The sequence below is a fragment of the Nicotiana tabacum genome, chromosome 10, assembly GCF_000715075.1.
Source record: "Nicotiana tabacum cultivar K326 chromosome 10, ASM71507v2, whole genome shotgun sequence".
Taxonomy (NCBI): Eukaryota; Viridiplantae; Streptophyta; class Magnoliopsida; order Solanales; family Solanaceae; genus Nicotiana; species Nicotiana tabacum.
Window position 1 is genome coordinate 8,438,546 of NC_134089.1, and position 24,736 is coordinate 8,463,281.

General features: G+C 37.6%; 2 protein-coding genes across 4 annotated transcripts; one reads left to right on the plus strand and one right to left on the minus strand.

Moving 5' to 3' along the window:
• The first annotated feature begins 425 nt into the window (after positions 1-425).
• Positions 426-2,790, plus strand: LOC107791355 (GDSL esterase/lipase At5g03820-like). Its single transcript, XM_075222555.1, has 5 exons — positions 426-758; positions 869-999; positions 1,083-1,316; positions 1,869-2,124; positions 2,487-2,790. The coding sequence occupies exons 1-5, from the start codon at positions 521-523 to the stop codon at positions 2,678-2,680; spliced, it is 1,053 nt and encodes a 350-aa protein (XP_075078656.1). The 5' UTR covers positions 426-520; the 3' UTR covers positions 2,681-2,790.
• Positions 1,753-24,200, minus strand: LOC107791354 (E3 ubiquitin-protein ligase UPL7). Of its 3 annotated transcripts, none has more exons than XM_075222552.1 (15): positions 23,929-24,200; positions 23,716-23,838; positions 18,244-18,484; positions 16,796-17,370; positions 12,877-13,845; positions 12,439-12,773; positions 9,656-9,934; positions 9,306-9,558; positions 7,658-7,828; positions 7,486-7,578; positions 6,138-6,245; positions 5,777-5,893; positions 4,250-4,339; positions 4,009-4,103; positions 1,753-2,112 (listed from the first exon to the last, which is right to left on the minus strand). In XM_075222552.1, exons 1-14 carry the CDS (start codon positions 23,950-23,952, stop codon positions 4,020-4,022), a joined length of 3,462 nt encoding a protein of 1,153 aa, XP_075078653.1. In that variant the 5' UTR covers positions 23,953-24,200; the 3' UTR covers positions 1,753-2,112; positions 4,009-4,019. The 3 variants fall into 3 exon arrangements, with proteins under 3 accessions (XP_075078653.1, XP_075078654.1, XP_075078655.1); XM_075222553.1 differs by having other exon boundaries at positions 1,753-2,186; XM_075222554.1 differs by lacking the exons at positions 1,753-2,112; positions 4,009-4,103; positions 4,250-4,339 and adding an exon at positions 5,462-5,657 and having other exon boundaries at positions 23,929-24,106.
• Between the last annotated feature and the right edge of the window lie 536 nt (positions 24,201-24,736).

The following is a 24,736-nucleotide window of genomic DNA, read 5'->3' on the forward strand; positions in this document are numbered from 1 at the left end:
CCCCAACCCAAAAAGGAAAAAAAATAGAGGAAATTGTATCTTTCTTTGCCACTCAACTTCTACTTATGTTATCTATATAGCTTTCTGTGGTTGAATTAAACATATATGGAGTAGCATGAAGAAGCAGGTCATACATAAAGGAATATTATGTGGTTCACGCCAGTTGTGCTTCAATTTTCTGCAAAGTATGTTTAGCTTTTATTAAAACACACATACTCCTAAATAAACTCACAGATATGGACAAAATTAAACAAGCTTTACTTGAACTCATACTTTTTCTCAATACATCACTAGATTACTAGCTTTAGGAGGTGCCAAACATGCCTCTTCACCTGGAAATGAGCAACTTTCTATCCAACAGTTATTTCATTTTTTCCCTTTACTTGAATTTAAATGTCCTTACATTCTCATCACCTGCTCCCCCACCTTCCTCTCACTCATCAATCAAACCTCTCCAATTTTCTTGCCCGCCCTCCTAACGATAAGAAAAAGAAGAGATTCGCTATAGGAGAAGAGAACAATGAGTTTCTTGAGGGGTCTATTAGGTGGTCTTCTTCTTGCTATGGCATTTTTTGTATCTGATGGGGACCCTTTGGTTCCAGCATTGTGCATCTTTGGTGATTCTGTAGTTGATGTTGGAAATAATAACAACTTAAGCACTCTCATCAAGGCAAACTTCCCACCTTATGGAAGAGATTTTGTTACACACAAACCCACCGGAAGGTTCTGCAACGGAAAGCTGGCCACAGACTTCACAGGTAATGTCCAAGTCTCCTCAACACCCCCCCCCCCCACACACACACCAAAAAAAAAAATAATAAGTAAAAGTTCTCCATTGTTTCTCACACATGCATGTCTTAATCTACAGCTGAGTATCTTGGGTTCACTTCTTACCCACCAGCTTACCTGAGCCGAGAAGCTAGAGGGAAAAGAATTCTGACTGGCGTCAACTTTGCCTCTGCCTCTTCCGGTTATTATGAGAGGACTGCTAAACTATATGTAAGTATTAAACTGTATGCATGAGAATAGAAATCTGTGGACTGTTGAGTATGACTAACTTGGAAATGTCATGGTTTTTGCAGCGTGCTCTAACGTTGCCACATCAACTAAAATATTACAGGGTGTGGCAAAGGAAAGTAGTGAATCTGGTCGGGAGGACCAAGGCTAACAACATATTCTCAGGAAGTATACATCTTATAAGTGCAGGGAGCAGTGACTTTATTCAAAACTACTACATAAATCCACTACTCAACAGAGTCTACTCACCTGATCAGTTCTCCGATATCCTCATGCAGTCATACTCTACATTCATTCAGGTCCGCCTACCTCTTTGTACAAATTGTTAGCGTTTGACTGTTCCAATAAACAACTGACACAAAAATCAGGGCAACCTGCATCGCATTTCTAGGCATAACCCTTGCCCATAAGAGCAATATCAAATGAAAATGCATTTAGAACAAACCCATTATAATGTCCTAACTCGAGATCATTTGGCCAGATCATTAGAATAAAATTTACAAGTAGTATTTCGGTACGATGGTAAGAGCCCTGGAATATAAATTTAAGTTGCACCTCACATTTGACAAACGGGAGCAAGCTTGCCCGCGCTTGAATTATAACAAGCACTTGCAAATTACAGAAACTTGGGATTGTTTTGGAACACTTGAGCACCACGTGGACTTACCGTGGAAAAAAAGAAAAAGCTGAACATCAATACACTATCACAACCTTTACTCCTGATACTGAGCCACATCAAGAAAATCAGATCAAGATGTAATTAAGAATCATAAACTAAGAAATATCATATATAAACTGTTATATTATACACAAGCCAATCCGCATTTAATACAGCAGCGATCTATGGACAGAACCTCTATGGTTTGGGAGCAAGGAGGATTGGGGTCACAACTCTGCCACCAACTGGTTGTTTGCCAGCAGCCATTACTTTGTTCGGTGCAGGAACCAACCACTGTGTTGCAAGACTGAACAAAGATGCAATCTCTTTCAATAATAAGCTCAACCGGACATCTCAAAATCTAAAGAGCAAGCTTCCTGGCATCAAGCTCGTTGTCTTCGACATCTATCAGCCTCTCTTTGATCTGATCACAAAACCTGTAGAAAATGGTAATGTGCTGAAACTTTTTCTCCCTTCTCCTTTTCCTTCCTTTTTCTCAAACTAGACAACCCTTCAAAAGTTTTGCAAAGCACAAACATGTAACACAGAATTTCACCGTTCAACAAAAAAAAAGTCGTGTCTCGTTTACATAATAAAGGAGCTTTAAACTTGACAAAAGGAAGCAATGGAAGTTTCTTAAATTGGTTTCCTACTTCCTGCATTCTAAAATCACAGGAAAATTAGTAAAGTCCCCCTTCTTTTCCACACAAGAAGGCAGCCACATAGAGGGGGGGGGGTTGTGATTAACTATCTTTTGAAATCAAAGAGGACACTTGATCACATCTCCTCTAATAATCTTCCTCTTTTCCAGGATTTTTTGAATCAAGGAAGGCTTGTTGTGGGACTGGTATGATAGAAACATCGTTCCTTTGTAATGCCAGGTCCATTGGAACATGCTCCAATGCTACAAATTATGTCTTCTGGGATGGATTTCATCCCTCAGAAACAGCAAATGAGAAATTGGCTCAAAGTCTGTTGGAACAGGGCTTTGAGCTCATCTCTTAAAGCCTCAAAGCTGCAGAAACGGTCTACTTTGTAGTTCACCCTTTCATGATATTGTTTTATAGTTACTTTCCAACTTGAAAGAGGCTTTATGTTGGTCTTTGATCATTCAAGCTATAGTATATCTCGTATGAAAGCAGTTACAGCTAAGTACCACACATCTGACAACCTTCCCAACTTGGGAATATGTTTTCCAGTATTTGATGTACCATCATTGTCACATAAAAGTAAGCAGAAACAACAGTTCTATTTAAGGGTGTGTTTGGTATAACGGAAAATGTTTTCCAAGAAAATGTTTTCTTGGAAAACAAGTAGTAATCTTATTCATTTTCCGGTGTTTGGTATGCAAATTAAGGAAAATGACTTCTCAAAGAGTATTAATAAATAATTTAAATATAATAAACATAAAGCCATAAACTTTCAAACCAACAACCTTCCGAACCCACAAATTTCATAAACTTTCGAAACCGCGGAATTTCGAACTCATAAAGTTTATAATTCTAAACCCGTAAACTTCCAATCACATAAACCTCCGAACTCATAACTTCGGAACTTGTAAAATTTTGAGCCTTTAAACCGATAAATAAAAAAACTAAAACTGAAAAATATATTTAAAAAATATTTTTCTTTGTGTGTGTGTGTGTGGGGGGGGGGGGGGGGGGGGGACCGAAAAAACAAAAAGTTTAAATTACAAAAAAAAAGTAAAAAAAAAAAAATTGGGGGTGGCGTGGGGGTGCAGAAAAACGAAAAAATAGAAATTTAAAATTGCAAAAAAAAAAGAAAATAAGGTGAAAAATATAATTTTTTGGCGGGAGGGTGGAGGGGTAGTAGGGTGGGTGGTAATGGAAAAACTGAAATTTGAAAAAAAAATGCCCTTTTTGGAGAGAGGGGGTGGGGTGGGGAAGGTTGAGAAGGAGTTTTTGCTTTTTTTTCCTTCTCTTCATAAGGAAAACATTTTCCTCCAATTGGAGGAACATGAGTTCATAAGAAAAATGTTTTCCAAAATATTTAAGCCAACCAAACATGGGAAAATTGGAAAACATTTTCCTTCATACCAAACACGCCCTAAGTCTTTGAGTTATCCCATGAGACGAACTCTATTCAACTCTAAATATTCTACTTGATTGCCTACCCCGAATTAAAAAAAGGAATAAAGGAATACTCATATAAAGTAAGTTCACTAAGTATTCCATTTTAGTCACACAAAAAAAGGAGACAAAAAAAAGGCAAAAAAATTTATTTTTTTTTTTTTTTTTTTTTTTTTTTTTTTTCTGATGGGGTTAATCTTCTACTAGCTTATGTGTTTACAAACAAAGAGAAAACCACTTTACCTGATCAACAGCTATGAAAGTTCGAAACCAGCATTGGAATTGATAGCATATAGAAGCTTTGCTCTCAACGTATTCTGGCGTTTGTATGTCGGAAGCTGTCAAAGGCATAAGAAAAAGGACAGATTGCAGTATGTTTGACAGAAAGAGGTCCTATTGTTGAAAGCTAATTTGATTTTCCATTTGACTATATGAGTTGGATTTGGTGCATTCGATACCTCAAAGTTAATATAGAATATTGTACCTTGAGAGTGTTGTAGCAAGTAGAAGCTGAAGGAAGCCGATCAACATCCTGTCCCCCGAATGTCGCCAATAGTGGCAAATCACATGAAACCTATATTTACGAAATTTCATTACTATTAAGCACTGGTAATCAAGGTATTCCATTAAAATTTTCGGTATGTGCGTTTTCTCTAATTTCCCCCTTCCTTTTCTTTTGATACTTCTTTGTATTTTTTTGTTTCAATGTTCATCTCCCCCCTCTTCCTAGAATGAAAAAGAGCAGGATCAAAACAGGCCTTTAGAACATAGAGAAGGGAAGGTGAAAGCAGGAGAGGGAAGAAGGAAGTGCAACAAACGTTAGCTAGCCAGAAGTGTTAGATTTTTAAATATGCTGGTGTTGAGTGATTACTGGGAAGAGGTGAAGCATGAACAGCATGTAATTTATCAACGAAGAGTATGTATGAGGAGCCATAATTGCAAACTCACACACAAGAACAAGTACATGATAAAGATAAATGCCAGAAAGTTAATGAAAATGTTCCTCTCATTATAGTTAATAAAATATGCTAATTAATTAAGTTGTTTTGCGTAGAAAATTAAAGAGAAAAAAAAGGTTTTGCCGAATGTTGATTTAACCAGAAGCATGTCTGCATGACACATAATGTGGCCCAGATCAAGTGAAGCATTTGTTTCCGTTTTTAATTTGCTTACGTCATAAAATTAGGTTTCTTTTTAGGAAGGGGCTTCTCTGATTAGTTTTAGTTTGTTTTTATTAGAGGGGAAAATGTACAAGAGTTTTCTCTGCATCACATTCCTCATATCATTGAAGCAAACTGAGAAGCATAACAACGATAGATAGTATCCATCAGAAAAAGTACAGTCATTTACTGGCATTTCTCTGTTCTCATGGTCTACTGTCTACAATTCAACCAAAATCAAGACTGCCTCCTTTCAGCTTCCATAAAGCACAAGTTACTGAATGTATGTCAAATCCATCACACATCTGACGATGCACTCTGAAGCTGTGATCCTTATCGGCCAGTGGCTCACAGGAGGAAGTTCATATCCCATCACTAACACGTTAGCTTAAACTCTATTAGGAGACTTAGGTCCTGTTCACTTCCACACAAATTTTCAGTCTCTCTGTATGAAGAAGAAAACATCTGCTAGTTGGCCCCAGATACCTGTTTCTTTACCAGGATTTTGCAGGAATTTGTTACAAGATATAAAACAAAAATCATCTTTCCTGCATTTTCCATCCAAATGAAGCAGGGAGCCAGTTAACCAATAATTTCACACCAGTTCACCTGCCAATAGATACTTTCCTTGCCCTCCTATTTCCGAGTTCTTTCGCTAGTTCAACTCTCAACACTTTTTGCCCCTTGTTATACTTTCACCATCATCAGTTGACCATTTTGAATTAGCATTGCCTATAATACAATTCTCAGTTTTAAACTCATTATCTGTTTTTCATCTTCATGGGTGCTGGTGATTTTTTTTCTTTTCTTTTGTGTGTGTGTGTGTGGGGGGGGGGGGGGGAGGCTCATACCTTGTGAATAGTGAAGGTTGGCTGCAGATGTTTGAATCCAAGCAACGGAGCTCGCGAACAACTTGTCACAAACTTAAGCAGCAAACACCGTTCTCTTGGTTCAAAATTCGAAAATACCTAAACACAAACGCATACATATGGTTAGATAATACAAAATAATAAAAGATCTCTGCTAAGATCAAGTTCCTTAATGTTGAGAGATGTTCATTTGAGATGGTTCAAGTAGACTGATGGAAATCACATTTGTAGTTTCATACGATAACAAGAAAGAAGAGGAGGAGAGAGAAAATTCAACTGATCGAAATGACGTTTGTAGTTTCATAAAATAACAAGAAAAAAGAGAGGGAAAATTCATGTCTACCTCCCAAAAGAGTTTAACTGTCCGACTCCCTTCTGAGTAACCTCCAGTATAGCGTGTGTTTTTCCTTAAATCATCAATGTCAATATCATGGTTTCCTCCTGAAAGCAACTGGATATACACTTTGGATTAGCTGATACAGAAGCATGCAGTCCAGCAAAGGAAAGCCTTTGTGGCACATGCGGCTTTCAACAAAGCATATGCATTCAACGTAGTTTGTTTATGCCTTTCATTCTATTGTCTGTATGTCATGTCACATAACTTCCTCAATCATTAGAGAAATGTAGAGAACCAGATAAGATAAAGAAAAAGAAAAAACAAAAAATAGCAGAGGTGTGGCTGATGCATTTGGCATTTACAAGCATGACAAACCAATCCTCGTTAAATGGATGAGCCCAAAACTAGTATTGAAAGATCAAGGAGAGGTCAGTTGATAGTAGAATCACATACAGCATGAGGAATACAATAAAATTCTTTGAATATCTTTTTTGATAATCGAGAAAAGTGGCGTAAGTCTTTCGGAAACAGCCTCTCTACCCCTCCGAGGTAGGGGTAAGGTCTGCGTACATTCTACCCTCCCCAGACCCCACATGTGGATTTTTACTGGGTTGTTGAGAAAAGTAGCGTAAGGTTCAAAACTCGGTGGATAATGGGCTCATCCCTCTATCCTTCTCCACTTAAATTGTAGGCTTTTGTCTGTGGTAGGGTTCAAACCTGTGAGGTGTGCCTAACCCACACATCATGAGTTGTGCTCTTACCACTAGATCAAAGTCGTGGGGGCAACGAAATTCATCGGATTGATGGTAGGATGACATAGTGAGTGCATATGTAGCTAATAAACCAATTAGCAAGCCCATCCCCCCCACCCCCAATCTCTTGCACACACAAACACACTTCAACTACATACACATGCAAGTATATATGCATCTGCAATAAATCACAAGTGGATCCAGAGAGATATCCACCTCCATTTTGCTAGAATAATAAAATCATAGGGTATGAAATCAATATCTATTTCACATGGTGACAAACATGGTTATGAATCCAATACAACTTCGGTACTATCCATACAGGTAGATTTCATTTAGGAGGTTTTATTGTGTTTTGAAGGATCCGAACTCATACCCATACCTCACCTGTTTGATACAATTACAATAAGCCAAATGAAGAGTCCATGTAACACAGATTTTGATCTACTTACCACCTCCTAGGTCTAGCTAACATGAAGAGTCAAGCCATAACCTACTATCGTATATGTGGAAGGGGTGAACAAAAGGGTATGAAAATTGTACAAAAAGCTACTAAAACTGAAAATGAAGTTCTGCTAAGATATGCACAGAGGTAATTATACCTGATTAAATTCACTTGCATTAAACAACTTTAACCAAGAAGGCGATATAAGGTCCGTCAATCCTCTATAAAATGCATTTGAGAAAGGAAGTATCTGCAATTGCGTGCTGGAAACAATAAGTCACTAATACCAGAAAATGGGCATCTCAATGCTGGAGCACAAATATCCAGACCTGCCGATTAAGTTTAAAATCTGCCATTGCATGAACATATTGCAACATGTTCTCTTTTGTTACAGAAATATCCTTGCCACCAGGTTTAAGCTCAATGACAAGGTGTTTCCCTAATGATTCTTCAGTAACTGTAAAATCCAATGCGAGGTCCTTGATATCACCATCATAGTGCTGCATAGACAGAAACAAAGTATAAGTCTTATGCATAGTTCCATATTCCATCAAAATTGGATATGGATATGGATATGGATACGGATATGGAGGTTTGGTGTTGGTGATTAGTTGGTTATGTTATATACTGTCCCTCATTACAAGACTATCATTAGTCTACTTATAAGTAGGTGTGTCTATATTCCATATTAATCAAATCACTAATACATTTATTTTCTTGTTTTCACATATTTTAGCCCTCTTATTTCCCACAAAAATTCCAGCAACACCATGCATTTTTTCAGCGATCTTCCATCTTTTTGTTAAATTCCAATGCCTCATTCGAGGAGTGTTCTGGAAGCAACACGCCTCTTTCCGGTTACAATTCCCGCAGTCGCCTCTTTCCAATTATTTCCGATACTATTTTAAGCAACTGTTACAATTTTCTGATAACCAGATTATATTTGCAACATTTCTAGCGACATCTTTATGTAATCCTTAAAGTCATGGAATCCAATCCACTAATTCAAACTACAGAGCTTACATGGCAGTTTACACTAAGTTCCTTCAGTTTCAAACACTAATAATCGTCTCCACAAGTATTACATGCTACTTAAATCAGTAATCCTGTTTCTTGTGTTTTCGAGTCCTCCGCTCTTCAATCTTAGGTCATTAACTTGGGAGCTTCCTGTCACATCTCTTGTAACAATTCATTTTTTTTATAACAACTTTTTTTCAATCCTATTTCTTCATCAATACAGTATCAAAGTAAAGAAGGTTTAAACAGTTACAAATGGGTACTTCTATTTAATTTATTTTAGGTCTGCAATACATTCATCACATGCGGGCTTACTTCTTTTTCTTTCGCCAAACACATGTAATATATTCTACAAGTGATGGTGAAATTGGAATCGAAAATCTCTAGGTGCTTTGATACATTTGAGTATTTAACAGGAATGAAGAATGAGCCTTTTAAATGCTGAAAGGCACTTAAACGCAAAAGAAATTGGAAATGAATATTGGAGTCTACTTACTTCTCAGCCCTAAGCTAAATCTCCTCAATGACCAATCACTTTTCACATTTCAGCATATACAGGAACTGAATACCTATGAATTCCATAGATGTTTTACATTTTTTTTTTACTTTCACAAGCAATATTTCGGAAAAAATAAAATAAGAGGGTGTTTAGGATAGAAGTGGTCTCAATAGAAACATAGATTAGAATAAACACCTTTTGGACTATATCCACTTAAATATAGTAGATATTAAAGGGATTAAAGAGTTTTTTGAGCATTCTGTTAAATGCAAATAGAAACATCTGTTTTTCTATCAGTGTTTGTTTTGGTGATGGAGTTTCCTGCCCCTTCCACAGCTCTTCTAGAACACATCAAAGTGAGTATCACAAGGAGTAATAAGTTACTATTTTTTGCTTGTCTTTTACAAGATATCATCTGTAACTCTTACCAGAACTTTCTAGAAGTGAATAGAAGAATTTACCTTAACATACATCAGATTCCTGTATAGCTCAGGATCAAGTGTAGATAATTCATCAATAAAGCTATAGCGGCCCAACAGCTTTTGCACAAACACATGAGAAAAGGAATAATCTAGCAATATTCCTTCATAAAGTGCTTTGCCAACGATTCTCCCTAGAAACTCGATCATCTGAATTCCATTGTCCAAAAATCTTGCAGCTGTATTAGGAATTAGATGTCTATCTGAGGTTGAGGTCTGTGTGAACAGCCCGTACCTTACAAAATAGAGCCAATTACAAAGACCTCCAGTCATTTCAGAGAGAAAAGAATGAGATGGCTAACTGGATAACTACATAAGCACAGGCAACTCACTCAGGTGAGAAAGCTGCTTTGGCTATTTCTGTCAAAAATTCCTTGGACAACCCACCATAGTCCAGGCCGGCCTCTGGAAGACCAGACTCATTCACGAAAGAGACGTGAATGCTGGACTTTAACCTTGATCCTAAATTGTTTAGCTGCTGAAATCCATCTTCAACAATATGACCACGACGAATTACAATCTCTGCAGAACGAGCTCCAGGTCCAACAACTTCACCAGCCATTTTTCTTGATACTTTATCCATGTTGATGAATTCTCTGAACATCTCAACCCTGTCAAGAACCAAGAAATGATTTTGAGCACTCCTAGACCAGAAGAAACAGTTGCTTGTGCAATTCCAAGAAGCTACCTTTGATGCAAGAACTACACATTTGAATTCATTAAGTCGATATAGCTGATAAGAAATTAACTCAATACCAAAAGCTAGTTCATGAGATGAGGATTTCCCAAGACCAAATAAGGAGACAACAACTCATTTTCTCCACCAATGCAAGACACTAAACACTTCCCGCACGTCCAGGACTGGACATATGAAGCATGGACAACATAATATGGGGGCCCAAGACTAAGTAACCCAATGATAGGAATTGGTCTGACTCTATACCATGATAAGAATTGGACCTTGGATCTTACTCAACCCCAAAAGCTAGCTTATGAGGTGAGGATTGTTCAAGACCATATAAGGAGACAACCCGTTTCTTCCACCAATGTAGGACAATTAACATCTCTTTATCTACAAATCAAAGAAAAATCAATCCTTCACAATTACATTGGACCCATGGGACTAACCTTAGTGGTTTGAGCCAATTTGCAACATCGTCATACACAGAGGACCAAAAATAAGTACAACTCCTTGTTACTATAGAAATACTCAAAATTTCCACACAACCATGTTACATATATATTTATGCCATTGAGATGTTGAAAAGATGGAGCATCTGAAGTTTTCAGTCCATAAAAGTTCCTTATTGGCAACACAAAAAGGAGATTAATATATTTATATCTTAGACGAAGGGTGAGACCACAAAAATCCAACCAGAAAGACTGACGAGAACTACCTTGATTAATTATAGGAATTTTATACTCCAATGTGCAAAAGGCTATAGCAGTCAGCAGTGGAAGAAACTAATGTCACAAATCAAATTTGGTGGTCTTAGTGTTATTAGCTTCTTCACCCCGGCATCGAGAAAATACCTACGGCAAATGATGATCGCTATAAAAATTCCATCATGGTCCAAAGAGATATATTTATATCCCCCAAAGGCCTTATAGAGTTCCCTTCCACATAAGGGAACACAATAGGAAGAGAGACCCATATAGGTGATACCAAAAAATTGTGATTAAAGCTTAGTTGCTTTTGTTGTTACACCTATATGAGGTCATTATTTTGTCAGAAGTTTTTCTTCTCTAGTTAGAGATAAGTATGTGTGTACAGGATAACTGTGAGATCTAACAGAATATTAAGATGGAGCAACAACAACAACAACAACAACAAACCCAGTGTACTCCCACAAGTGGGGTCTGGGAAGAGTAGTGTGAACGCATATCTTACCCCTACCTAGAGGTTGTTTCCGGTAGACCCTCGGCTCGGGAAAGATAAAGGGAAGGGGAAATGACAAGCAAACCAATTAGAAAACCAAGCGAAAACACAAAACTAACACTAGGTAGTGCAATTAGAAAACCGAAGCGAAGGCAACAATTTAAGATGGATGTACAGACATACAATATTAAACAAGATTAGAAATGATGACATAGAACAGAAGGTGCAAGTAGCACTTAAGGATATTAAGATAGATGTATAGTCAAACAATAATATAAAAGATTAGAAATTATGACATAGAACAGAACGTGCAAGTAGCACATATAGCGGAAAGAGTGGGAAAGGTCGCTTGAGATATTATCATGTTATATGTAGACCTCAATGCACCAGGTCATAGTTGTGAAAAACATATTCAAGGTGCTACAAAAAGAAGAAGAAGTCAGACCTAAAAAATCACATAGAAGGATGTCATCTCAAAAGACCTGCAATACTTCATGAAATCCATGTGAACTTATCCAGAACGAAATACAATGAAAGCAAAGTATCCTTATAGGTAATACTCTAGTTGGAATTATGCTTAGTCGTTATTGGCACATTCACATTATCTGTATTTGAAAGGGGTTTTGCATGACAGTGTAAAGATATGTGCGAGATTTACAGAATCCTACTTTTAGATAATCCCTAAGTTCTCCTAAAGGATGAATTATCTAGTAAAGGAATAAAATGGCCATAAAGGATGGGAATGGATGTAGAGGATCCATAGAGCCGACAACAACTGGTTTGAGAGTCAGTTGTAGTTGGTATTTGTTGTAATGAAATAAACCTGAATAACACACAGTGAATAAAGAGGATTCATATATTTGACCCCATCTAAGTTAAAATTGAGGCGTAGTTGATGATATGTGATAAATCCACAAGTACAGCAAGCTAAGGAATGATCTTCCATGGACTCTGTAGCAAGTATTTTGGTCCAGTTACTATATATCTTAAGGTGGAAGTGGAAGAGTACAACAAAAATATGAACAAATAGATATGAATTTTAACTAATTCTCCAGAACTAACAAAGCTGAAAGGTACAGCTGAGTTGCAGAGAAAAGCCTCTACCATCTGCCAATGTCAAGCATGGGAAAGAAGCATTTGGGTACACTCTAGGAGTTAAAAGTGCCATAATAAACTTAAAGGTAAATCAATGACAAGTTGTTACAGCTAATGATGAGCTTTTCAGGTCAAAACTACCTTTCTTCAAATGGAAAGATGTGTGGGATAACAGTAATGATGGAGCCCATGCTCAAAGAGGTTGAGGCATCATCAACATTTGAAGTAGCTGATAAAACTTCATGAGTCCTAGCAGCTACAGCAATGGGTGGCCGATTATTTCTACCCGGAGAAAGCCACAAAGTAGGAGGGCAAAATTGGTGCCTGCAATCCCTTTCATATAATAAATGAAGGCATTTGATAGCAGAATCTGTCAGAAGTCTGCTTTTTGGACCAATACCGTGGGACATTGTATTGTAAACCAATGTGTTCAGCACCGACACAATTTTCCGCTGCTGCTCCAATGTAAAAGGAACCTACATTCATGCAACTCTCACTTTCAGGAGCTATTAATATCATGCCGAAGACATAGGAATATCAGATATGGCATGAAATATTAAAGTAATACAGAAATCTGACCTGTTTCTCATAAAACTCTAGGTCATCAAGGACTAACAACATGTGTGAATAGCTAGCGCAAAACAGATGTAGCAGACAAGACATATCTGGTGATATGCCATCAGGACCTTGCCTTAGCAGTTCAATGTCCCATATATCAGAGAGATCGTCAATGTGCACTGTATCAGATTTTCCATCAAGTGGATCCACACTTTTGAACTCAGTTTGTGATTTCCCGGTTATCTTTTGAAATACACTAGCCCATTTGCTGCCTACATCTTTAGAAGAATGTTTTTGCTTTCTCTGGGAAACTTCAAGAATCTTGTTTTCAGAAATTGTACTTTGATCCAAATATTTGCCCTTACCGACAAGATTCTTTCCTGGAAAAAATGACTCTTCGAGAGTTCCCCAAAGGTTAGAAAGAAAACCAGGAGTAAAAGATAGCATGTTGAGAACTGGCATTGCCCCTAGCACTGGATTCAAAACAGAAAATATTCTGAGCATGCACGAATAGTAGTAAGAAACATCAAGCAATTCACAGCTCCCAGAAGATTCTGCTCCACATGATGGTAGACTTTCAGCTCTCTGAACGAGACAGTCTTTTTCTACCACTAAAAGTTCCATCAGATGCCTCTGCAGACAAACAGGCTTAAAAAGGTCCATGTATGATGTCTTCAAGGATTCAAAAGTTGTCTCGGCTTCAACAGAATTTCCGTCACCTTGAACTTCTTGGTCCTCCTTTCTCACCCAACCAGCTCTTTCAATCTGAGCCAATAATTTCTCCGCCAGAGTAATCACAACATGGACATAGGATTGACGGTCTAAACCAGACACTAACTTTCCAGAATCTGAGATACTGCTTTCGCTGGCTGTAGAAAGGTATATAAAATTTGCAAGAGCCCAACCAACTGGTGGCATCACCCTGTTATGAGAAGAACTCGTCATCTGATCAACATCTGACATATCCTTTATAATTTGCTCTTTTGACATCTGCCATCACCTGTCACAGTATGATCAGTCCCTTCACATTCTAATATCTTGATCGCATTAGAAATAAAGCAAAATATAGATGGCAATCCAACTCTGGAAAGGTATCAATACAGTAATCTGCACAAACTAATTGTTGATATAGAGATGATCACCAAGATGAAACCGGTAAGTGTTAATGCAAGCTGCCTCAGCAATTTAAGGGAATTTATAGTCAAATGTCCAGCTTTTTATATCAGACAATATTTTGTAAACAAACTACAGCATCAAGGATTACTAAGAGTGTTAAAAAATCATCTGCGATTCACTCCTTCAAGGGGTCTATTACTTTTTTTTAAATAAAAAGGTTAAGATAAGTCTAAGGGGCCAATAACTTTCAGCATATTACCAAAATCATTTACAACATTTCTACTAGACCACAAAAAACATGATCCGCAAGCATCTAAGTACTACAAAAGACAAAGATAAGGGCATACCGGTGCACTAAGCTCCCGCTACGCGGGGGTCCCGGAAGGGCCGGACCACAAGGGACAAAAGACAAAGATAAGGCTTATCAAAATATCTATGGTTCCTTTCCATCCAAATTGTCCAAATTTACAGTAAGGGATAACTCTCCATATATTGCTTTTGGCTATTATTTATCCTTTGTCTCTAGCAATGGTTTACTGCAGCTTATAGATTGTCAAATTTCGCCCATAATCCCCCAAAATAAGTTTACAAACATGCATGATGTCATCATATGTACCATGCAAGAATGTGTTTACAAATTCAGTACATTTTATGCAGTAGTAACATCTATTGAATAAGTGGAATCCTTATTGGGTGGATACAACTGAACAAAGCACGCTTAGCACGTGATAACCTACTGAAGAGGGGTTCCATGTACGCAGCAGATGATAGCATAAATAGCATCTGTAGCATAACTGGAACCCCTTTTTAGTAGGTTACTACGTGTTAAGTGTGCCTCATGTGCTACACATCCTAAAGAATCCTAAGTGCTCTGAGCCTCCAAATCATCTTCCATGTCCACTGAGATTAGCTCTCCAAAATCCTTCTTTAGCAGCTAGTCATAACATGACTTTACTGAAAAATCCTCACCACTCTTGATAAACCATTGAAGGGAGTCAGGCTAGTGGTTCACTGGCACCACTCCGTCTAATTTAACGAGCAGAAACCTAATACTATCCTTTTTTTTCTTCTTGAAGATTTTTCTAATGAAATATTCAATTCCAGTTCCTTTTTCAATCCTCTGTAATAGTAAATCTTTGTCACAGACACGATGTATAGGTTTACGAACTGGACTCTCGTTTTCTAGCCATCCATCCTGACACAGCCTTATTCTTCTGTAAAATGCCAAAAAATAAAATGTGGTCATTTCGAGTCCTGATTTGCTTGAAGATTGAAATTCCATAGCAAGCTATGACTACTTACTGCACCATTGTACATTCATTCCATATCTATCCTCAATCGCATGCTTCCATAGATTCCCCTTGTCAATAGAACCAAATCAGTTGAGATTTAAATATCAATTTGACAAGCATATAGTAATGGTTTTTTCTTTTTTTGGTGGCGCGGGGGGGGGGGGGGGGGGTTATATATAGTACATGAAGTGCCAAGCTTTTAGAAACCATCCAACGGTCCAACTGATCAACTCTTCTTGTAGAACATGGTGAAAAGAAAGTACCAATGAATCACTCACCACAAGCAACAAAGAAAATAATAAAGCTAATAATGTGAATAATACATAAAACTTCTCTAAATTTGGCTCCACTGCAACTTACACACCTAAACTATGCAGTGTTTACTTTACCCACTGAACTTCCATTTTACCTATCTATTACCACCCTGAAGTGCCAAGTGGCACAGAGTAGGTCCAACTCTTGTGTGGCGCGCGAGAGGAAAGAAATAATATAAAGAAGCTACACTGACTTTTTCTTCCTACAACTAATTGTCACATGGTTATATACAACTGTGTAAACTTTTCTTGCTTTTTCTTCTTTATTTCTCTCATTTATTTGTTCTTTTGTTTCGAGTGTTGGATCTGACCCAAATGACATAGAATTGCAGCCAAGCTTTTCACAGATCTGATGGGGAAAAATGGATTCCAAAAAATGCTTGAGTTAAGAAAAATGTTTATCTAATTTAAAGTAAAATGTTTACAACTGTAGCAACACCCAAAAAATGAAATTCTGACCAAGCTTGTTACAGATCTGCCCAGACAAAATGAATCACAGAAAAAATGCACGAGTTTGAACAGAAAATAGAATTATTTAATTTGGAAGAAATGCCACGCATTTAAAATGTAGAATTGTAGCTACGCTAAAAGAAAAATAAGATTTCGGCCTAACTATATATAGATCTTGCCGGAAAAAATGGTCCTAAAAATGCAAGTTTTAAAAGAAAATATTATTTAATATTAAAAAGATGTCATGTGTTTAAGAAATCCACATGACGTGGTTAGTGTGTGATTACCACTTCCACTAGATCTTGTGATGTCATGTGTTTAAGAAATCCACATGACGTGGTTAGTGTGTGATTACCACTTCCACTAGATCTTGTTCCAGGGTGCTACACAGATACAGAAAAAAAAGAAGTTCAAGGAAGTAATAGAAACACCCCATAGTTTAGGTGGATAAGTTGCAAATGCAACCAAGTATTACCCCAAAAATTTCAAAAAAGTATCATTTGAATTCCAAAAGAATTCTACGGCCAAAGAAAGACAAATTAAACCTCAGCCTTAGCATAGTTTATTCAGGAGAAAAGTATTTCTATATGTTTAAAATGAAGTGGAACTAATTGACTATTGTCTGGTAGATTTTTCTAGCCCACAACTGACAATAATATCTTCCTATAGTCGCATGTTGCCTTAAAATTATGTAACTACAAGCATATACACTTATAATTTGTTGCAACAGTAAACAGTAAATTATTTCCTTTACTATGCCAAACTTACCAATAGAATCCTCAAGCAAGGTGTTAACACAGACTTGTGTTTCAAAGGCGGAATCAACACCATTGGTAACCGTTGAGCAATCCAAGGTATTGTAAGTAGATAAACACAGTATTGCTCAGCAGCACTCTGCATTTCTAGTAAGACATTTTTATCCACAACTAAGTTCGCAACATGAAATGGCCGTAGTGCTAAAGTAATTGCACTTGCAGTTATCAACAACCGTTCATCTGCCGCCTTAAAGGAACAAGGAGCTTCAAGTTTACAAATGTACCTCCTTACAGAATTGTATAGTCCACTTCTAATACTTCCCATGAACTGAACTAAACCCCTAACTGCCACTAATGCACCCTGTATATTGTTATCGCTGATGCACCTCCAACCTTTCACATCGGTGAGAATTACTGCCAAACGCATTGCTAACGATGTAAGTAATACATCGTCATTCTTGTGACAGGACATATCATATTCTGTTAAAATAAACAAGCACATGGTAATCAACTTCTTTGCTTGATAATTCCAAACTTTTCTCTCTTCCACGGTTCCAATAGCCATTGAGCAAAAGTTTCCATGAGGATCTAAAAAAGAAAGAAATAGACAGAAAAAGTCAACATATGCTGTGACATAATCAACTTAACTAACAAATAGCACAAGATAAACGTAGATCATGCAAGGGGCAGGATTTTTTATTATTTATTTATTTTGATTGGGCAAGGAGCAAGGATTTATAGCTGATATTTGTGCTTATGGTTCAAAATTTAGGAAATAATACCGAAAGCAAGTAAGTTGTGCATCATGGAGTTAGCAAATCAGAAATAACTCGGGCGAGAAGTAGAATCAGGTTAAAAAAGCTTTACTTCCTTCCGAATGCTAAGGCATTCTTCTCTTTTTTCATTGCTTCCATGGGTGATAATGAAGCGAAGGATAGAAGAAATTATGACAGAACAAAACAATTATCCTATCTGACCCACAACTGTGCCAGCACATGGGTTATTTGAATATCCCGCCACAAGCATCTCAGAAGAGTAATTTACAAGGCCCTAATGACTACTCGAGCACTCAGTCTAGAAGTATAGTCCATCTTCACATGAAATACTGTAAAATGCATGATGAAAAAATATTTAATGCAGCAAAAGAATCACAGCTTAAATGAAGCCAAAGTTAAAATATTATAAGCAATTCTCTTTACCTGGCATAACTTTCCCCAAAATTAAAAAGGACTAGATTAATGGACTTGCCTTGTGCAGCATAGAAATTCAGACAGCTTTCTGACAGTGAAGAATTATTCTATAACTATGTTTTGTATGAAATCATAATAGTAGAACGAGACAAGGAATACTTTTCATGCCAAGACTTGCAAAACACAATAGTTATAGACTTATAGTAAGACAATCAGGACTACAAAATTGCATAGAAACTTAAAAGCTAGAAAAAATATAAGAATAGCATACCAGTTGAGTTTATGCTCTCCAAGATAACTCTAAAGCAACTCCTGATGCAATCTTTTTCTCTGGCTTGAATTCTTCTATACCGTGCCAACAAGAATGTAGTAAAGAAAATAAAAGGCCTCAGGACTTGGCTGGATATATGCGATTTCTTTATAGGAGCAAGATGACTATTTATCATTGATTCCCACTGCTGCTGAAGCTCTAGGGCTACAGATTTTTTAACTTTATAACGCTGCCAAGCTCTCTGCACATATTTAAGCAGTTGCATTCATAGTTGTCAATCATACTTGAAGATGAGATCATAAAATGTCTTCTTTCAATATATAACATTGTTTTCTTATAAGGCTTTCAACATGTTACTGGTTTTTAACGGAAACTTCAAAAAAGGAATATAATGAAAGAAAGCACATTGGTTCTGCCGTATTACACAAAAGTGAACCCAACAAATAAAAATGATAAACCTTCAAACCACAGATCAACAAAAAAAAATTACTATCATGTTTGCAATTAGAAGAGATTACGAATTCGGACTATTCTAGTTGTTCTTTCTAGTCCACCTTGACAGCATATTATTCAAGCTTTAATTTTACTTTTCAAGTTCATCCAAATAGCTAAATACGTGTAAGCCAAAAAGATAGCCAACAAATACAATTGAATAGCCTCTCCTGATCTTTCTCCCAATTATTGACTTGGTTCACCGAATTTTTCAGCCCCCAACTATCTGTATTTGACTGTTACTAGTACTGAGGTACATTCTAACCATGTTGTGAAACATATCGACCTCGTCTTCTTGAGCCGAGGGTCTTTCGGAAACAACCTCTCTACTCCCCGGGTAGGGGTAAGGTCTGCGTGCACACTATCCTCCCCAGACCCCACTAGTGAGATTTTACTGGATCGTTATTGTTGTTTGTTGTTGTTACACATGCACTGCTTAAAGTAAGAGACAAGCATATGACTACTGGCTGGATCATCCTAATACAATCAATTCAAAGAGAGTAAAGCTCCAACGCACACTGAATTAAAAACAAATAAAGTAATTTAACCATTGTGACAATGAAAAACCACTAGCACGCAATTGTATGATTATCTCCTAGTTTTTAAATGTAGACGTTAGCACGAACATTTCTAGCAAAATGACACATTCAATATACACTATAGTGTGAGAATGCACGGGAGAAAATATTATTGATTAATTATGACAATGATACAATGAGCCCTATTTATATATAATACATGTCCTACTCCTAATACATATGGAATTAGGGTTATTTACTACTATTTAACTATCAAACTAACACTCCCCCTCAAGCTGATGCATATAAATCATATGTACCGAGCTTGTTACATATATAACTAATACGAGGACCAGTGAGGGACTTGGTGAAAATATCAGCAAGCTGATCATTCGACTTCACAAATTTTGTAGCAATATCTCCCGAGAGTATCTTTTCTCTAACAAAGTGACAGTCAATCTCGATGTGTTTAGTTCTCTCATGGAACACTGGATTTGACGCAATATGAAGAGCAGCTTGATTATCACACACAAGTCCCATCTGACTAATCTCACCAAATGTCAACTCCTTGAGCAACTGTTTGATCCAAATTAGCTCACATATCGCCATAGCCATTGCTCGATATTCTGCTTCTGCACTAGACCGAGCAACCACATTCTGTTTCTTGCTCTTCCAAGACACCAAATTTCCTCCTACTAAGACACAATATCCAGACGTAGACCGTCTATCAAAAGGTGATCCTGCCCAATCAGCATCTGAGTATCCAACGATCTGCTCATGACCTTGATCCTCAAACAATAAGCCTTTGTCTGGAGCTGATTTTATATACCGAAGAATGCGGACAACTGCATCCCAATGACTATCACAGGGAGAATCCATAAACTGACTCACAACACTCACAGGAAAGAAAATGTCAGGTCTAGTCACTGTGAGGTAATTTAATTTACCAACCAACCGCCTATATCTTGCAGGATCACTAAGAGGCTCCCTCTGTCCTGACAGAAGTTTAGAATTAGGATCCATCGGAGTGTCAACAGGTCTACAACCTGTCATTCCTGTCTCCTCAAGAATATCTAAGGCATACTTCCGTTGTGAGATCACAATACCTGAGCTAGACTGAGCAACCTCAATACCCAGAAAATACTTTAATCTGCCCAGATCCTTAGTCTGAAAATGCTGAAAAAGATGTTGCTTCAACTTACTAATACCATCCTGATCATTGCCGGTAATAACAATATCGTCAACATAAACGACCAGATAAATACAGAGATTTGAAGCAGAATGTCGATAAAAACAGAGCGATCAGCTTCACTACGAGTCATGCCAAATTCCTGTATGTTGAACTTACCAAACCAGGCTCGAGGAGACTGCTTTAGACCATAGAGGGACCAGCGCAACCGACATACAAGGCCACTAGACTCCCCCTGAGCAACAAACCCAGGTGGTTGCTCCATATAAACCTCATCCTCAAGGTCACCGTGAAGAAAAACATTCTTAATGTCCAACTGATAGAGAGGCCAATGGCGAACAGCAGCCATGGATTGAAAAAGGCGGACTAATGCAATTTTAGCCACGGGAGAGAAAGTATCACTGTAATCGAGTCCAAATATCTGAGTATATCCTTTGGCAACAAGACGAGCCTTAAGTCGATCAACCTGACCATCTGGACCAACTTTGACTACATACACCCAACGACAACCAACAGTCAATTTACCTAAAGGAAGAGGAATAAGCTCCCAAGTACCACTCGTATGTAAAGCAGACATCTCGTCAATCATAGCCTGTTGTCATCCGGGATGAGACAGTGCTTCACCCGTAGACTTAGGGATGGAAACAGAGGACAGGGATGACACAAATGCACCATGGGATGATGAGAGACGATGGTAACTTAAACCGACATAATGAGGATTAGGATTAAGTGTGGGCCGTATACCTTTTCGTAGTGTAATCGATTGATTAAGAGGAGACAAGTTCGCAGTATTAGCAGGGTCAGGTGCAAGACGTGAATCAGCTGGGCGATGGAGCTATAGTTGTAGAAGGTTGAACTGGACTAGGTGGTGGCACTGGAGCTATAGTTGGTGGAACTGGACTAGGTGGTGGCACTGGACTCGGTGGTGACACTGGAGCTATAGGTGGTGGAGCTGCAACTGGAACTGTAGACGATGGAGCTATGGAGGAAGATGAATGGGAGATAGGGACTGAATCTCCAAAAGAAGGAACGGGTAGCATCTCAGAAATATCTAAGTGATTAACTGGACCTGTGAAGTATGATTGAGTTTCAAAGAAGGTAACATGAGCAGACATAAGAAATCGTTGAAGGTCAGGAGAATAACATCGATATCCTTTTTGCGTTCTTGAGTAACCCAGAAATATGAACATAAGAGCACGAGGAGTTAACTTATACGAGGAGTTAACTTATCTTTTCATGGAGTAAGGTCATGAACAAAGCACGTACTCCCAAAAATACGGGGTGGAAGAGAGAACAAAGGTAAGTGGGGAAACAGGACAGAGAATGGAACTTGATTTTGGATAGCTGAAGATGGCATACGATTAATAAGATAACAAGATGTAAGAACTGCATCCCCCTAAAAACGCAGCGGAACATGAGATTGTATGAGTAAAGTACGAGCAGTTTCAATAAGATATCTATTTTTTCTTTCAGCTACCCCATTTTGTTGGGATGTGTACGGACAAGATGTTTGATGAATAATCCCATGGGAGTTCATAAGCTGCTGAAATGGGGAAGACAAATATTCTAGGGCATTATCACTACGAAATGGCAGATAAAAACCCCAAATTCATTCTGAATTTCAGCGTGGAAGGTCTGAAAAATAGAAAATAACTCGGATCGATTTTTCATCAAAAATATCCAAGTGCACCTGGAATAATCATCAATGAAACTGAAAAAGTAGCGGAATCCCAAGGTAGAACTGACCCGACTAGGACCCCAAACATTTGAATGGACTAAAGTAAAAGGTGACTCTACTCGATTATCAAGACGCCGCGGGAAATAGAAGCGGGTATGCTTACCGAGCTGACATGACTCACACTCTAGAGTGGACAAGTGAGATAAGCTAGGTACCATTTTCTGAAGTTTTGACAAACTGGGATATCCTAACCGTTTATGCAATAAATCTGGTGAATCAATAACGGGAGAAGTTATTGGAGGAAGACAAGATGCGAGTCCATGTGATTTTGCAAGGATAAGGTAATAAAGTCCATCTGATTCACGTCCGGTACCAATGATCCGCCCTGTACTGCGTTCCTGTATAAAAACAAGGTCATCAAGAAATAAAACAACAGATTTAAGGGATTTGGCTAATCGACTAACGGCTATGAGATTAAAAGGACTACCAGGAACATAAAGAAAAGTAAGGAAGGAAGTGACTTGCTTGACCTATTGTAGTTGCCATGACTTGAGACCCATTGGCCATTGTGACTGTTGGAAGAGATTGAGAATATGAAATACTAGTGAAAAGAGATTTGTTACCAGAAATATGATCACATGCACCTGAATCAATGACCCAAGACTCAGAAGGTGAAGATTGGGAGACACAAGTCATGCTACTATTTGTTGGAACAATGGAGACTAATCCTGAAGATGTCTGTTTACGTGCTTTGTACTGAAGGAACTCAATATAATCCGGTAAAGAAACCATCTGGATGAGATTCAATGCATTGGATCCAACAGATTGTGAATTAAAGGCTTCCGATACGAATTCCATTATAATATCGTGCCAGAAAAAGCAGAAATTTTCTGGGGATCACTGTTCACGCCGGAAAAATCACTGTAGCTCGCCGGAAAAAACTCAAAGTGGTCGGAATTTGATTTGAACTAGATGGGTAGGCTCGGAATAGTGAGGAGAGCAAGCAGTCCTGAAGGAATTTCGCGAAAAATGGCCGGAAACACTGTCACGTGCCGGCGCATGGGCGTCGGAGCTTCGCCGAAAAATTTCTTCCGGCAGCGCGTGAGAGGTCTTCTAACGGAGAATTTTTTATGGGTTGGTCGCCGGAGGCCGATCTACTTCGTGGTGGTATTGGTTTTTGCAGAACACTGACGAAAAGTGGCTTTTTGCTACGGACAACCTCTTAAGTCGCCGGAAAATTGCACGACAACGAGATCTTTCTTCCCGGAGGCCGCTGGAATGATGCAGAGTGATAATTTTCTCACTGAAGCTCTAATACCATGTGAGAATGCACGGGAGAAAATATTATTGATTAATTATGACAATGATACAATGAGGCCCATTTATATATAATAGATGTCATACTCCTAATACATATGGATTAGGGTTATTTACTACTATTTAACTATCAAACTAACATATAGTAAACAAAAATCAAACTGACTACACAATCAAGCACTTTATATCGATCCTAACTCGTGTACGCAGATAAAAGAAAATCTTCTTATTTTCAAAATGAACTATAAAATTAAACTAATAAAGCCCGAATTACTGACCTGAATTAAGCGAGCGGCAGCAGTGGCTCGGCGAGTAAAATTCCTCAACGCTCTCTCTTGCGAAACTTTTTCCAAAAGCACATCCCTCGAAATCTCCTTCGCACTTGCGCCTCGCAATGATACCTGATCAAAACGGAAGGAAAAAAAAAATCAACCAAATTCTCAAATTAGCATCCAAAATCATGCAAAGAAAATGATTAATTATATGCAAACCTGGTGTTTTCGAGGTTCACTCATGGCGGATAATTTAAGGTTAATACGAGCGAAGTGATTAGAGAGGAAAATGGCTGAAAGAAAGCGTGAGATAGCTGGGGATATGATTATGGGTTAACGGGTTTAATTATTGACCCGATTCCTTAACAGAAAAACACCATCATTGCAGAATGCGTATGACGATAACTAATTAACCAATTAGATTCTTACGGAAGCGAAGCTTGCGTTTTACATCTGGTCAAATCAACAGAAGGGAAAAAAAAACAAAAAAATAAAATAAAAAATTCTTCTCTCTTTGTTTTGGGTCAAAAAAAAAAATCAGATTTGAATGTACCCAAAAATATAAGATAGGGTCCACAAAATTTGTGAGACAAAAAGAGCCTCATACAATTAGTGTTAGTTGTAGGAGACACAAAATAAAACTTTTCCTTTTTCAATAATGTTACCACAAAGTATCTTTTTTCCCCTTCTTTTTAACTTTCTTGCTTAGTAACAAATATTTTGAATTAGCAAAAAAAAAAATGAAAATTCGAAACTAAATGAGTAGTACTTTTAGCACTAAATATTACTCAAAATACAAATAACTTTTTCTCTTATTTTAGGGAATTCTCCTAAAACAGTATATTTAATGTTAACAAATTTATGAACATTTCAGTAATTTTAATTAAAAAAAATATTTATTACCATTTTTTATCAAATATGTCACTATTTATTTTTAACTTCAGTACTTTTACCAAAACACAAAACTACGATTTTAAGCATTAAAAATCACTTGATGCTTAAAATCTACTTTTATTCAATTAATCCA

Bases quoted from the DNA above. Each gene is read 5' to 3' on its own strand.
- LOC107791354 (XM_075222552.1), bottom strand. From the start codon at position 23,952: ATGAGTGAACCTCGAAAACACCAG. The intron at 23,839-23,928 runs GTTTGCATATAA...CGTTTTGATCAG, and splicing joins GTGAACCTCGAAAACACCAG to GTATCATTGCGAGGCGCAAG. The intron at 18,485-23,715 runs GTCAGTAATTCG...AAATATGTGCAG, and splicing joins CTGCCGCTCGCTTAATTCAG to AGAGCTTGGCAGCGTTATAA.
- LOC107791355 (XM_075222555.1), top strand. From the start codon at position 521: ATGAGTTTCTTGAGGGGTCTATTAGGTGGTCTTCTTCTTGCTATGGCA. The intron at 759-868 runs GTAATGTCCAAG...CTTAATCTACAG, and splicing joins GCTGGCCACAGACTTCACAG to CTGAGTATCTTGGGTTCACT. The intron at 2,125-2,486 runs GTAATGTGCTGA...CCTCTTTTCCAG, and splicing joins CACAAAACCTGTAGAAAATG to GATTTTTTGAATCAAGGAAG.